At 45.1% G+C, this 16,552-nt stretch overlaps 1 protein-coding gene across 3 annotated transcripts in view; it reads right to left on the bottom strand.

The window, feature by feature from the left end:
* Positions 1-16,552, bottom strand: part of ANKMY1 (ankyrin repeat and MYND domain containing 1) — a 95,971-nt gene that overhangs the window by 48,869 nt on the left and 30,550 nt on the right. For all 3 annotated transcript variants that reach the window (XM_058187153.1, XM_058187152.1, XM_058187151.1), the window contains 3 exons: positions 4,790-4,897; positions 2,488-2,619; positions 1,601-1,714 (listed from right to left, as the gene is read on the bottom strand). In XM_058187153.1, the coding sequence (XP_058043136.1) occupies positions 1,601-1,714; positions 2,488-2,619; positions 4,790-4,897 (354 nt within the window). The remainder of the gene's footprint in view (positions 1-1,600; positions 1,715-2,487; positions 2,620-4,789; positions 4,898-16,552) is intronic.

The raw sequence follows: 16,552 nt of genomic DNA, 5'->3' as shown, positions 1-16,552 counted from the left end.
AGCATTATTTTTAGTATGTAACTAGAAAATGTGCATAAAAATTATAGACAGCAATAGCACCTAGACTTATATATCACTTCATAGTGCTTTACAGCCCTCTCTAAGCATATTGTCCCCAACAATCTGGATCCTCATTTTTACTGATCTTAGAAGGATGGAAGGTTGAGTCAACTCTGAGCCGGTGAGAATCGAACTGCCAGTTGGCACAATTAGCCTGCAATACTGCATTCTAACCACTGTGCCATCACAACTCATACGGTCAGGTAGTCAGATAGTCCTTGAGTTACCATCATTCATCTAGCAATTTTCAAAGCTAAGATGAAGCCGAGCAAATGATAGGTCCTTATAGTTCCAACCATTGCAGCATCCATACAGTCACATAATTGTGGTCTGGGCAGTAGGCATCCACATGTGATTATGGCATTGTAGCAAATTGCAGTCATGTGATTGTGATTTCTGCTGCTCCTTGCCAGTTTCCCATAAGCAAAATTTATAATCTGTTTCAGATAAAAGCAATGCCACCTATGTTTTTTACTTAATTTCTAGTTTTCCTAGCAGACATTTAGAAAGTCAGTCTTCAGAACATTCCTTTCTGCACCTTCCTACATGCAAGGGAAATAAATTCACCAATTATTCTATTTCCATGCTTATATAAATAAAAATATGCCTTTAATAGAGATTGATAATATTGTTTCCTATAATGTAACAATATATTATTTGCAAGTAATTTATAAACAGAAGTATAAAACATAAATAATGTCAAAACCCAGTGTATTTTGATGAAAGCAACTACAAACACCTTTCTATCCATTGTCTTTATCCATGATAATGTGGCACAGATGTTTTGGCACATGTAGAACTCTGGGCAGAAGCACTGATGAAGCCTCTCAATTACATTCTAAGTATTCTATATGCTTGTGAAACACAGGTTTACTTAATCCCAACAGTACCACCAAATGTTGATCAAAGTACATTGATCAAAGAAAATAAGAAAACAGTTTCCAAAATTGCAAAAGTGTATATGTAATACACTTCAAAATAAGCAATGTTTAAAATGCAAAGAAGAAAAAGAAGTATTAAATAAATGACATTCAAGAAAAACAGAAAGGGAAAGAAAATCTAAATAAATCTCATTTACATCAACACCGTTCTCCAGACCTTTCCATTTACAAATCATCCTTGTTTCCATCACATTTATATATCTATTGCCACAATGCTTTTCTATGAGCTCTTTAACTTTGTCAATGATCAGTTCCATCTGACCATAACTTTTTCAATCATTCTCTTCTCAACCATACCTTAAGGTATTGAATGTTCATTCATTTTCTCTATATAATTATATCACCCTCAACATAGTTCTTTTGTAATAGTTATTTTTATATTTGATCCATTAATTAATTCAGCAACCATTCATTCTTCACTCTATCTCTTGTCTTACCATAACATTTAAATACCTTATTCAAGTTACCTTTAGGTTTTCCTGACATACATGACTCTTAATTCCATATAACAAATTAAACAGTAGCAAAAATGTATATTCTTCAAAACACAGGACTGTAGATACATCATATTTTGAATTTTCAAATATGGAAAAAGATACCTGATAATATTTGAAATATGCATAGTCCACAACTGTCCCCACTGCAGTTCTACCCTCTTCAATAAGAGTAATTGGCATCAACATATCTGCACCTGCTGCTAGGAGAGAATCAATCTAAGTCGAGAAGAAAATAAATGTAGAACATCAAGAGTTATGTGCTGCCATTTCCACCAATGTTAAACATAGGCAAATCAATATAGTCCAACCTGAAGGTCATTGATTTATTGCTAGCATTTATATAGACATAAGGCGTAACTATACATACAAACCAATTTTTGTTTAGGAAGATGCACACAATTCAGTTAATGTTTACAAGTGCTCACACATGTCTATAAACCTAATAATGTTACTTAATTATATTAATCATGTAAAAGCAAATTTGTTAATTTTTGGTATCTTCTTCGTAAGCCATTATGTTACAAGGGGAAACTGAAGTTCTGGCTAATCAAATGTACAATTTAATTTGTGTTAAAATTGAGCCGCCACAACCAAACTTAATATGGGGATATAGCATTTTTCCCTTTGTGTGGTATAGATAATGAGGTTTTATATCTAAATGATTACTTGCTTACGTAAGTATACTAGAAGACGGACAGACAAATTGGAGCCATCAGTTTGTCAATGCCATTTACTGTTCACTCAACCTCCTGGTCTCTCAGCCATCCAATATGTTGATCTCTCCCTGTAACACTAAAAATCTGTATCAGCTTTATTTCTGATTCTTTAATCCTTGAGCCTTTTCTCGCTTATTTCCTCAATTCATGGCTTTTCCATCCTGCTTCACCATTATAATGACTTTTTTTTTTACTTTTGTTTTGGCAGGGGGTTAAAAAAGTTTACAATCTTTATTTGGAAAAGAGTAAACAAACATGCAACACTTTTCTTACCTGTGCCATCTTAGCTGCTATTGTCCCACTCTGTTCATATGCAGGATTAACAACAGCACACAAGGCACTTGCAATACTTTGGCTTAAAGGTAGATTTGGTTCAGCTCCACCAGCCAGAAGTTCAGCTACTGCCTAAATATAGGAGAAAGAAAAGGAAATCTTTAACATTCTCCTGAATATTATTGTTTCAGATCTGGGTATAATGCCTTGCCTGAGGAAATTTGGGCAGGGCTAAAAATTGCCAAGGTAATATTTTTGTTAGGGATTTAAAGAGAGAAATTGGTCTCCACGAATTGGCTTCCACATTCCTAAAGCAGTGATTTCATCCATTAAAAATCACCAAAGCAGGGAGTTCGACATGACCTGAGTTTAACTCATAGAATCATCTATTACAATGTCCTTCCTGTCAAAGACTACTTCAGCTTCAATTGCAACAATACACGAGCACACAATAGATTTAAGCTTAATGTTAATCACTCCAATCTTGATTGCAGAAAATATGACTTCAGTAACAGAGTTGTTAATACTTGGAATACACTACCTGATTCTCGTGGTCTCTTCCCAAATCCCCAAAGCTTCAACCAAAAACTGTCTACTATTGGCCTCACCCCATTCCCAAGATGTCTGTAAGGAGCGTGCATAAGAGCACAAGCGTGCCTATCGTTCCTGTTCTATTGTTTCCTTTCGTTATATCCAATTAATATTGTTATTACATACTCATGCTTATATATATGCTTATATATTGTATAGTTACTTCATGCTTATGCTTATATATACTGTGTGACAACATAAATAAATGAATGAATGAATAAATGGTTTCAGATAAAGACACAAGCTATTTTTCCTGCTTCTCCCTTTGTTCTTGTCCGCAGCTAAATGTGAGGCTCACACCACATTAAGGGACTAATTAGACAGGACAGATCTTCCAGCAGTAATGTCCTACTCTGGTGTAGCAGAAGGGTTCATAGGATGAGCCAGGGCAAGAATATGGTGAGAAATGTCTAATCTCGCTTATTTGCAGAAAGTAACTGGTTTCTACTGAAACTGTTATGTAAACCTGATTTTTTGTATATGTCGTATTTTTATGAAATTAGCAAACCTAAGTTAGAACTTAGAAGTTAGAACAAGCCATCACATAGCCCATTTCAGGAGCACGCACAAGTCTTTGGCCATGAGATACACTTTTTTACTATTACTATTATCAACCTCCATGGGTTGCATCAGAAAATAAATAAACTAACACAAAACCATATATTTGGAAGGGTATTGTGGCATGGCATGATGAAGAGCTATTTCTGAACTGAATCATTCCTCTGAATCATCTATTTGTTAAGGAATATCATATAAATGGTATTTATTCATTCATTTGTTTATTTCTATTTATCCATTAAATTAATACTATTGTCTACTTGACATATGATTTAAGTTAGCATCATCCAATTCCTGACAGAAAAGCCAGCTCTTTAGACACTTTCAGGTTTTCCAAATTTCAGCAAAATGCTATGATATTAATTTTATTTTCATGGAATTTTATTGTATTTATATTTATACTTTCTTTTTAATATTTTCAATAATTTTCTGTGTATGTATTTTGTGCAGGTTTTTTTCAGGCCTAAAGGGTTTATATTGTTACTGAATATAACATAGGATATAAAATAAGTATTTTGAAATTAATAAATCCATAATCCAATTTACAATTAACATACAAAAAATAATAGTTAATAATAATTTTACATTTGTGTGGCACTGTCAATTGTCAAATGGGACTGCAGGAGGAAGAATTCAACTTCCTCCTGCCCCTGGAAAGACCTGATTGAAAATGGATCCTCTAACATCATCAATTTTCTAAAGACAAAAACAGACAGACAAACTAACAAACAAAATTCCTAACAATGTGAACATTACCATGTATAGATAGCATGACTGTAAATTGCTGTCATTTTCTGTTGTTCTCTCCATCAATTCTTAATGGAACTTTAATACTAATTTTAAAATCCAAATCAATATATTTGTAACTCTTACTACAATAGTGTTGACAATAAATAAATTATTTGAACCATATAGCTGATTACTGAATCAGTATCAACATGTCTCAAAATATATGCATATATTTTTTAACTTTCCATATGCTTCAAGGAATCTTTATTGTCTATTTTATGCTCTAGTATCATTGTATATATTACCTACAAATCCGACATACGGATTGGAATCATTGCTCTGAGTTTGCCACAATTAAAATAATTTTGAAATAATGTTTACAACTGTTGCTAAAAATGCTTGGAAACACAAGAATCTTGCACACCTGTTCATTTCCACAAGCAACTGCTAGTGAAAGAGGGGAATGGCCACTCCACAGGACATTTGGATTTGCATTGTGATCTAACAGAAGATGAATAACTTTGCCAGTATTCTGATGGGGAGAATAAAACAAAAAACAGATAAGTACAGATACTGTTTTTTAATTAAAATAAAGATTAAGGACACATTTAAATAAGATATTTAAGTTAGGCCACATTTTTAAATTTAAAGCAAAAATATCGTACCTATTTTATCCTAAAGGAAAAAACTGAAGTTGGTTCCAAACTGGACATTTACTTATCTCTGTGCATATAAACATATTCAGATCAGAACCACATATCACAAATTAAGGATCTGATGCAATGAATACAAAGTCACAACAGTAAATAATATATTTTTAGATTGCTTGGCAGATATGGGAATTTATGAATGCTGTCATCATTTGGTCATGCAGTCACCTCCAATTCTTTGTGCCCTGATGGACTTCACTTTGTCAGAATTGCTTGCTTCTCTGAGCTCTTGTCAGCTCATGCTTGTGTCGTCAGTGGTTTCAAATCACTTTGTCTTCTGTTAGCCTTCCAGTGCAGAACTTATCCTGCTATGGCTCATGCACTTCAATAGAAGAAACAATTTGTTCTTTTTGCATGCTCAGATTTTCTCTCCCTATTATAATGAGTATGTCATTCCAAGAACACTTATGTCATCAAAATCAGATTGACACAGAAAACGCTACTTGAAAGAAGCTGTAGAGGTTTTCCTCCAAAATTGTTCACCTTTAAGATGACAACTTTGTTTTACATTCCTCACAGTATAACTATCACCTTTTCTTTTTCTTTTTTGGACAGAGAGGTTGTTTTAAAGATAGAGTTGGCTTACTTTTACATGTAAGAACAATAGGTTACAATTCAATACTTTTGAACAGAGAGAACTTGTTTTGCTGATATTTTGAACAAAACTACAAAACCTTTCACCTTTTCTCCTTTTCCCCTTATATGTGTGCATACCTGTATAATCTCCTAATTTTATTCATTAATCTATTTTATAGCCAAATTTGTAACCTGCTACACATCACACTTTTCCTCATCTCTGCCGTTTGCTTTCTTTCGCTTAGACACTCCACAGTAGTTTTTCCTTTCCTTTCAATAATTCAATAAAAGTTATGCAAAGGATTACAACATTGCACTTAAAGCATGAGGAAGAGATAATTTTGTTATCTTTTAAAGCAGGGGTCTCCAACCTTGGAAACTTTAAGACTTGTGGACTTAAACTCTCAGAATCACTCAACCAGCAAAGCTGGCTGAGGAATTCTGGGAGTTGAAGTCCACAAGTCTTAAAGTTACTAAGGTTGGAGACCCCTGTTTTAAAGTCAACATTATCTCCTGAAAAAGCTAGACTCATAAACTGGAGTGCTCAGCCCTTGGAGAAAGTAGTTCCCCTTTCTGGGAACGAAAAGAACTGCTCCAACAAAACCAATCTGGGACAGAGAATTTTCAACAAGGTAATTACTGCAAGAGCAGTAGGATATAAGCAGAGGAGGGAGAACAAGCCATATAATTATCTCCCCAATAACTTTAGCAATCCCTGTGGTATATATCTTTATTATGTCTTAACCTTCACTTATAGGCATCTCAGGATCCCTGTGGACAACAAGAAGGGCAGAATATAAAAAAGGAATTAATAAAAAAGCAGTGGAAAGGTTTGACCAAATGAATAATTTACTATAAATAACAAAGACAAAAATTCACAAAAGGAGATAATGAAACAACAATAACAAAAACCCGCAATGGCCACCAATAAAATAGGCCAACAGTGAAGGTAACAGAACTGAGACAGAAAAATCAGCTCTTGCTGATTTCAAAATGCAATAAAACAAAACTTTGAAAGATTTAAGGACATTAAATAATATTGCTCAGAAGTAAAAAAAAGTTTATGTTCTGTTTTCTGAAAAGTTCATTTCAATAAAATTACAACATAAACCCTTTTAGTTTTTGAGATTATATGGATATAAAGGCAAAAAGGAATTCAAGTATTCCTTGACTCATAATCATTTGTTTAACAACTACTCAAAGTTACAAAGGTATTGAAAAAAGTACTTTATGACCAGTCCTCACACTTACTTATTCATGCAGTCACTTGATCAGAACTTGGGCACTTGGCAACCAGCATGTATTGATTATGGTTGCAGTCTCTTGGGGTCACAAAATCACCACTGCGACCTTTCCAATAAACAAGGTCAAAGGGAAAGCCAGATTTGCTTAACAACGGTGGTAAAAAGGTTGTAAAATCAGATGTAACTCACTTAATGAGCACATCACTTAGCTATAGAAATTCTGATCTCAACTGTGGTCATAAATCAAGGACTATTTGGAAGGCTTTTGGCATATTTATCTTTCCCAACTAAATTTTGTAGCTGGTAATCTAATTAACTTAATAAACAAATATTCACTGCGTCAGTTAGTTTAATTAATGACAGGGAAACTTTGTTAAGGAAATAAAGATAATGTGTTGGGCCTCAGACAGGGCTGAAAAGTTGCTCTCCATGGCTTGGTTCATTATTTTTAAAACAGAATCCTCCTAAAAAGTAGCATCTGTAATAGGCTGTCAAAGAAGGTACAATTAATGTAGCGCTCTGGATCTTAACCAATACGTAATATTTTTATGCAAATTATCATTAGATGAATTGAATGATTTTATATCTGGTTAATTATAAAATGTAGGATTCTCAGGTGTCTCATAAGAATCTATGGAGGGATGAAATGTAAAATTTGTTACTACCGTTTCTGTGGTAGTGGGGAGGGGTAATGTGACTGGGTGGGCGTGACCAACTTTTTTTTTTTTACTTTTAAAAGCATTTTTTCTACAACCTCTTCAGCCAAAGAGGTTGTAAAAAATGCTTTTAAAAGCCTGTGATGATCAGGCAATTCAGCTGGGATCACCAGAGGAAGAAAAGCTTTTAAAGAGTTCTGACGATCCCAGCTGAGCCACGCGATTATCAGAGGCTTTTTTTTTACTTTTAAAAGCATTTTTTCAACTGAAGAAAAAATGCTTTTAAAAGTAAAAAAAACAACCTCTGATGATCGTGTGGCTCAGCTGGGATGGGGGGGCAGGGATTTTTGCTACTGGTTCTCTGAACTACCACCCGCCATCACTATCGGATCGGGCGATCTGGTCCGAACCAGGAGCATTTCACCCTTGAATCTGTCAGTAAATAACAGATGAAGAAGCAAACATATAATTATATTTATCTATGTATTGAGAATAGGGAGGCAAAAAGGGAATTAATGAAAAAAAATGAAGTGGCAGAAAGTAATCCAGCTGCAGAAGAAAAAATAAAAAAACTGAACTTCTACTAAGGATAAATTGTATTTTGCAAATTGACATTGTTCCAGATTATGCTTTCCATTATGAGCTGAAAACTGAACAGGTACAACTAGTGTTAGCAAAGAAAAACATCTAGGTTGAAATCCTATATTCCTTTACCAGAGAGTTAAGTATCTTGAACTAATTACAACCTGTTTCTAACTGTACATTTGCAAAGTAAAGTTTGATGGAAAGAAGCCTGATAGAGTTATATTTATTTAATGGTACAGAGATGTTACAGAGTTAGATTATTTAATTTTGTATTTATAAAATTGATGATAGCAATATAAAACTGGAGTGTGAAAATCCTGTCATTCCAGGCCACAACTCTTCTGGTCTTCCAAAAATCCCTGAACATCCCCGATGTCCTTGAAATGCAACTGTCACTTGGCGCATGTCCAAGATGGTGCCGCGCTGCTGAACGGGGATGCGGCGGTGGGCCTTTTTGGGTCCCGACTGGGTTGGGGGGGGACCTTTTTAATATCTTAGGCCCCCGCCCTGATGGAGGAAGATCCAGTCACCCGGAGGATGGGTGACTTGGTGCTGAGCGACTTCATGGGGCGATGGGAGGAGCCCCAAAGCTGTTGCTCCCCAGCGGTGATCTTGGCGGCCTTCCAGGCTTCCATCGGCCTTTCGGCATTCCGCCGGCGGCGGCCTGGTTCTCGGCGTCGGCGTTGGTGGGGCTTCGGGGCTGCCGACGGGATTTGGTGGCTGGCGTCCCTTCCTGGATGGTGGGGATTTCGGCGGCCTCCCAGCGGCGGCGATGGGGCTTTTTCGGCGGTGACAGCCTGGCGGAGGTGGCCGGCAGTTTGGGCCTGGCGGTGGCGGCCTGCCTCGGTGCTCCGAGGCTGCGGATGGCCTGGTAGGCCCGACGTGGGAGTAGCCTTGGCCCAGCGGGTGAGCAGCCTGGTTTGGTGGGTGAACGCGTGGCCTAGCGGCCGGGTAGCTTGGTGGCCTGGCGGCTGGGCCTAGCGGTCGCCAACTGGCCCGGTGGACACCTTTTGGTCATCTTGAGGAATGCCCATGGGCCCAGCGGACACCCCTTTTACCATCTAACATTTTTACCACCTTTACCATCGTTCCTCCCCCCCTCTTCCATAGTCCACCCCTGGATTGTATATATGGGGTGGTGAATTGACTGAGATAGCGGTTTGGTCGCATTGGTGGATGATCTCTGGCGGGCCAGGGACAGGGGGTACTCCTCTGCCCTGGTCCTATTAGACCGCTCAGCGGCTTTTGATACCATCAACCATGGTATCTTGCTGCGCCGGGTTGGGGGATTGGGAGTGGAGGCACCGTGTATCGGTGGTTCTCCTCGGCGTCGGCGTTGGTGGGGCTTCGGGGCTGCCGACGGGATTTGGTGGCTGGCATCCCTTCCTGGATGGTGGGGATTTCGGCAGCCTCCCAGCGGCGGCGATGGGGCTTTTTCGGCGGTGACAGCCTGGCGGAGGTGGCCGGCGGTTTGGGCCTGGCGGTGGCGGCCTGCCTCGGTGCTCCGAGGCTGCGGATGGCCTGGTAGGCCCGACGTGGGAGTAGCCTTGGCCCAGCGGGTGAGCAGCCTGGTTTGGTGGGTGAACGCGCGGCCTAGCGGCCGGGTAGCTTGGTGGCCTGGCGGCTGGGCTTAGGGGTCGCCAACTGGCCCGGTGGACACCTTTTGGTCATCTTGAGGAATGCCCACGGGCCCAGCGGACACCTCTTTTACCATCTAACATTTTTACCACCTTTACCATCGTTCCTCCCCCCCTCTTCCATAGTCCACCCCTGGATTGTATATATGGGGTGGTGAATTGACTGAGATAGCGGTTTGGTCGCATTGGTGGATGATCTCTGGCGGGCCAGGGACAGGGGGTACTCCTCTGCCCTGGTCCTATTAGACCGCTCAGCGGCTTTTGATACCATCAACCATGGTATCTTGCTGCGCCGGTTGGGGGGATTGGGAGTGGGAGGCACCGTGTATCGGTGGTTCTCCTCCTATCTCTCCGACCGGCCGCAGACGGTGTTGACAGGGGGGCAGAGGTCGGCCGCGAGGTGCCTCACTTGTGGGGTCCCGCAGGGGTCGATTCTCTCGCCCCTGCTGTTCAACATCTACATGAAGCCGTTGGGTGAGATCATCAGTGGCTTCGGGGTGAGATATCAACAGTACGCTGATGACACCCAGCTGTACTTTTCCACCCCGGGCCACCCCAATGAAGTTGTTGAAGTGCTGTCCCGGTGTTTGGAAGCCGTACGGGTCTGGATGGGGAGAAACAGGCTCAAGCTTAATCCCTCCAAGACGGAGTGGCTGTGGATGCCGGCATCCCGATTCAGTCAGCTGCAGCCGCAGTTGACTGTTGGAGGCGAGTTATTGGCCCCAAAGGACAGGGTGCACAACTTGGGTGTCCTCCTGGATGATCGGCTGTCGTTTGAAGATCATTTGACGGCCGTCTCCAGGAGGGCGTTCCACCAGGTTCGCCTGGTTCGCAGTTGCGCCTTCCTTGATCGGGATGCCTTGCACAGTCACTCGGATTATTGTAATGCTCTCTACATGGGCTCCTGAAGTGCACTCGAGGCTTCAGTTAGTCCAGAATGCAGCTGCGCGGTGATAGAGGAGCTCCGCGTAGCTCCCATGTAACACCGCCTCCCGCGCAGACTGCACTGGCTACCTGTGGCCTTCGGGTGCACTTTAAGGTGTTGGTTACGATCTTTAAAGCGCCCATGGCTTAGGGCCCGGGTACTTACGGGACCGCCTGCTGTTACCACATGCCTCCCACCGACCTGCACGCCTCACAGAGAGGACTTCTCAGGGTGCCGTCCGCCAAACAATGTCGGCTGGCGGCCCCCAGGAAGGGCCTTCTCTGTGGGGCTCCACACTCTGGAACGAGCTTCCCCCAGGCTTACGCCAAATACCTGACCTTCGGACTTTCCGCCGCGAACTGAAGACACACCTTTTTATTCGCGCGGGGCTGGCTTGAATTGAATTTTAAATGGTAAATTTTTATTAATTTTAAATGGGGTTTTTAGTGTAAGGTAATTTTTTAAATTCTCAGGCTAATTTAATAAGTTTTTTAAATTGCATTTTAATTGTATTTTGTATTGCTTGTTTTATTCTGCCTGTACACCGCCCTGAGTCCTTCAGGAGAAGGGCGGTATAAAAATCAAATAAATAAATAAATAAATAAATAAAATACCGCATAAGGATTACCATCAATAGTTCCCATCAGGACAGACTGGTCGTGGTCATTTTATCATCTTTTATCATCTTGACCAGCCCAGGATGGACCTTCTTGCCGGACTTTCTCTGCTATGCGGACGTTTACTGCAGCTGACCTTCTTGCCCTGCGAGATTCCCCTCTCGCGGGTATGGCCCTCCATATTTTCGAGGGCCTTACCTTGAGGACGGGCTTTGGAGCCCCGAGGGTGGCATGCCAAAAATAGGAGGCTTAGGGGTTTTTTAATTAGTTGTTTTAACAGATTTTTTAAGGGGAGTTTTAATGGGGATTTTAAGGGACGGGGGGGGGGAAGAGACAGGTGCGGGAAAAACCCATCGGGGAGGGAATGTCCAGTCCCGGGGTTTGTTCACGGCGTTTCTTCATCTGGTCCGAGGGCGGGGGGGAGGGGTGTGTTCCAGGTGTTGAGGGCCGTTCCATCTGTACGGTAAGTGGGAGGGGCAGATATGGCGGAAGCAAGGGGCCGTATCATTTTTTGGGAGCACATGCTCGCTGTTTAAAAGCGATCACATGCTCCGGCCCCTTAGTCCTTACCCGTTCCCCAGAAGGTCAAGATCCTCAGAGCTTGGGCCTCCGGTTGATGTTGTGCAATGCCCGGTCTGTGGTCAATAAGGCCCCCCTGATCTGCGATCTTATTCAGGGGGAGTCCGCGGACTTTATGGGGATTACGGAGACCTGGCTGGGCACAGAAGGGGGTGTACTCCTGGTCGAACTGTGCCCTCCAGGATTCTGAGCATTCCATCAACCGAGGGCCCAGGGTAGGGGTGGAGGGGTGGCGGTTGTGATGAGGGAAGGTCTGGAGCCGAGAGAGTCCACTGTGCCTCAGATAGCCGGTTGTGAATCCCTCCTTGTGAAGTGGGACCATAGGAATCAGATGGGTCTGTTGATCGAGTACCTGGCTCCTTGCTGCGTGACTACAGCCCTGCCTGAGCTACTGGAGGTGCTTGCCGGAGTGGCGGTTGAGATTCCCAGACTTTTGGTCATGGGGGATTTCAACTTGCCATTGGCCGGCTTGTCATCGACGGTGGTCCAGGAGTTCCAGGCTTCCATGACGGCCTTGGACCTGATTCAAGTAACTGATGGCCCTACACACACTGGTGGGTCCACACTGGACATGATTTATATCTCTGGACAGTGGTTTAATGATCTGGTATTAAGAGATTTAGTGACAGAACCTGTGTCATGGTCAGATCATTTTCTAGACTTTCAGACCGCCGCTCACCACCGCAGGGAGACGGAACCAATGTGTTGGTTCCGTCCCAGGCGCCTGATGGACCCTGAGAGGTTCCTGACGGAGCTTGGGCCGTTCCCTGAGGATCTTGCCCACGGCACGGCTGAAGAACTAGTTGTGGCCTGGGAACAGGCCGCGACTGGGGCTTTGGACCGTGTCGTGCCTTTGCGGCCTCTGACCCGGCGCAGATATCAGCCGGCCCCTTGGTTTTCTGAGGAGCTGAGAGAGATGAAACGCCGGAGAAGACGCCTAGAGAGTACCTGGAGGTCCAGCCATTCCGAGGCTGATCGGACACTAGTTAGGTCTTTTTCGAAGACCTACCTAGTGGCACCGAGGGAGGCGAAATGTTCCTACGTTTCCACCCTCATTGCCTCGGCAGATAACCGCCCGGCCGCCCTGTTTCAGGTGACCCGCTCTCTCCTACATCAGGAGGGGCGGGATGACCCCTTGCAGGGACGTGCCGAGGAGTTTAGTTGTTATCTATACAATAAAATCTCTCAGCTCCTGGATAGTTTGGACCAAAATTGTGATGATCCAGGTGAGATGACGGAGAGGCGTCTTGTCGAAGTTGTTTGGGATGAGTTTGATTCTGTGGCTCTTGAGGACATGGACAGGCTACTGGGGAGGTTACATGCCACCACATGTTTACTGGACTCGTGTCCCTCCTGGCTGGTGCTGGCCACTCAGGAGGCGACACGAGGCTGGCTCCGGGGAATTATAAATGCTTCATTGTTGGAGGGGGTTTTCCCCGCCGCCTTGAAAGAGGCGGTGGTGAGACCCCTCCTCAAGAAGCCTGCCCTGGACCCAGCTATTTTGGGAAATTATCGGCCAGTCTCCAACCTTCGCTTTGTGGCGAAGGTTGTAGAGAGTGTGGTGGCATGGCAGCTTCCCCAGTATCTGGATGAAGCTGTCTATCTAGACCCGTTCCAGTCCAGCTTCCGGTCCAGATATAGTACGGAGACAGCTTTGGTCGCGTTGGTGGATGACCTCTGGAGGGCCAGGGATAGGGGTTGTTCCTCTGCCCTGGTCCTGTTAGATCTCTCAGCAGCTTTTGATACCATCAACCATGGTATCCTGCTACACCAGTTGGAGAGTTTGGGAGTGGGAGGGGCAGATATGGCGGAAGCAAGGGGCCGTATCATTTTTTGGGAGCACATGCTCGCTGTTTAAAAGCGATCACGTGCTCCGGCCCCTTAGTCCTTACCCGTTCCCCGGAAGGTCAAGATCCTCAGAGCTTGGGCCTCCGGTTGATGTTGTGCAATGCCCGGTCTGTGGTCAATAAGGCCCCCCTGATCTGCGATCTTATTCAGGGGGAGTCCGCGGACTTTATGGGGATTACAGAGACCTGGCTGGGCACAGAAGGGGGTGTACTCCTGGTCGAACTGTGCCCTCCGGGATTCTGAGCATTCCATCAACCGAGGGCCCAGGGTAGGGGTGGAGGGGTGGCGGTTGTGATGAGGGAAGGTCTGGAGCCGAGAGAGTCCACTGTGCCTCAGATAGCCGGTTGTGAATCCCTCCTTGTGAAGTGGGACCATAGGAATCAGATGGGTCTGTTGATCGAGTACCTGGTTCCTTGCTGCGTGACTACAGCCCTGCCTGAGCTACTGGAGGTACTTGCCGGAGTGGCGGTTGAGATTCCCAGACTTTTGGTCATGGGGGATTTCAACTTGCCATCGGCCGGCTTGTCATCGACGGTGGTCCAGGAGTTCCAGGCTTCCATGACGGCCTTGGACCTGATTCAAGTAACTGATGGCCCTACACACACTGGGGGGTCCACACTGGACATGATTTATATCTCTGGACAGTGGTTTAATGATCTGGTATTAAGAGATTTAGTGACAGAACCTGTGTCATGGTCAGATCATTTTCTCCTCCGCCTAGACTTTCAGACCGCCGCTCACCACCGCAGGGAGACGGAACCAATGCGTTGGTTCCATCCCAGGCGCCTGATGGACCCTGAGAGGTTCCTGACGGAGCTTGGGCCGTTCCCTGAGGATCTTGCCCACGGCACGGCTGAAGAACTAGTTGTGGCCTGGGAACAGGCCGCGACTGGGGCTCTGGACCGTGTCGTGCCTTTGCGGCCTCTGACCCGGCGCAGATCTCAGCCGGCCCCTTGGTTTTCTGAGGAGCTGAGAGAGATGAAACGCCGGAGAAGACGCCTAGAGAGTACCTGGAGGTCCAGCCATTCCGAGGCTGATCGGACACTAGTTAGGTCTTTCTCGAAGACCTACCTAGTGGCACTGAGGGAGGCGAAATGTTCCTACGTTTCCACCCTCATTGCGTCGGCAGATAACCGCCCGGCCGCCCTGTTTCGGGTGACCCGCTCTCTCCTACATCAGGAGGGGCGGGATGACCCCTTGCAGTGATGTGCCGAGGAGTTTAGTGGTTATCTATACAATAAAATCGCTCAGCTCCGGGATAGTTTGGACCAAAATTGTGGTGATCCAGGTGAGATGACGGAGACGCGTCTTGTCGAAGTTGTTTGGGATGAGTTTAATTCTGTGGCTCTCGAGAACGTGGACAGACTACTGGGGAGGTTACATGCCACCACATGTTTACTGGACCCGTGTCCCTCCTGGCTGGTGCTGGCCACTCAGGAGGTGACACGAGGCTGGCTCCGGGGAATTATAAATGCTTCATTGTTGGAGGGGGTTTTCCCCGCCGCCTTGAAAGAGGCGGTGGTGAGACCTCTCCTCAAGAAGCCTTCCCTGGACCCAGCTATTTTGGGAAATTATCGTCCAGTCTCCAACCTTCGCTTTGTGGCGAAGGTTGTAGAGAGTGTGGTGGCATGGCAGTTTCCCCAGTACCTGGATGAAGCTGTCTATCTAGCCCTGTTCCAGTCCGGCTTCCGGTCCAGATATAGTACGGAGACAGCTTTGGTCGCGTTGGTGGATGACCTCTGGAGGGCCAGGGATAGGGGTTGTTCCTCTGCCCTGGTCCTGTTAGATCTCTCAGCGGCTTTTGATACCATCAACCATGGTATCCTGCTACACCAGTTGGAGAGTTTGGGAGTGGGAGGCACCGTTTATCGGTGGTTCTCCTCCTATCTCTCTGACCGGTCGCAAACGGTGGTGACAGGAGGGCAGAGATCGACTGCGAGGCGCCTTACTTGTGGGGTGCCTCAGGGGTCGATTCTCTCGCCTCTCCTGTTCAACATCTATATGAAGCCGTTGGGCGAGGTCATCAGTGGCTTTGGGGTGAGTTACCAGCTGTACGCTGACGATACGCAGCTGTACTTTTCCACCCCGGGCCACCCCAGCGAAGCTGTCGAAGTGCTATCCCGGTGCCTGGAAGCCGTACGGGTCTGGATGGGGAGAAACAGACTCAAGCTCAATCCCTCCAAGACGGAGTGGCTGTGGATGCCGGCACCCCAGTACAGTCAGCTGCAACCGCAGCTGACTGTTGGGGGCGAGTCATTGGCCCCAACAGAAAGGGTGCGCAACTTGGGCGTTCTCCTGGATGGACGGCTGTCGTTTGAAGACCATTTGGCGGCCGTCTCCAGGAGAGCTTTTTACCTGGTCCACCTGGTTCGCCAGTTGCGCCCCTTCCTTGACCGGGATGCCATATGCACGGTCACTCACGCTCTTGTCACTTCTCGTCTGGATTATTGCTCTCTACATGGGGCTACCCCTGAAGTGCACTCGGAGGCTTCAGTTAGTTCAGAATGCAGCTGCGCGGGTGATTGAGAGAGCCACACGTTGCTCCCGTGTAACACCGCTCCTGCGCAGTCTGCACTGGCTACCTGTAGTCTTTCGGGTGTGCTTCAAGGTGTTGGTTACCACCTTTAAAGCGCTCCATGGCTTAGGGCCCGGGTACTTACAAGACCGCCTGCTGTTACCTTATGCCTCCCACCGACCCATACGCTCACACAGAGAGGGTCTTCTCAGGGTGCCCTCCACCAAGCAATGTCGGCTGGCGGCCCCCAGGGGAAGGGCCTTCTCTGTTGGAGCACCTACCCTCTGGAACCAAC

Source organism: Ahaetulla prasina, chromosome 6 (assembly GCF_028640845.1).
Source record: "Ahaetulla prasina isolate Xishuangbanna chromosome 6, ASM2864084v1, whole genome shotgun sequence".
Lineage (NCBI taxonomy): Eukaryota > Metazoa > Chordata > Lepidosauria > Squamata > Colubridae > Ahaetulla > Ahaetulla prasina.
This window is presented reverse-complemented; position numbering and strand designations above follow the sequence as displayed.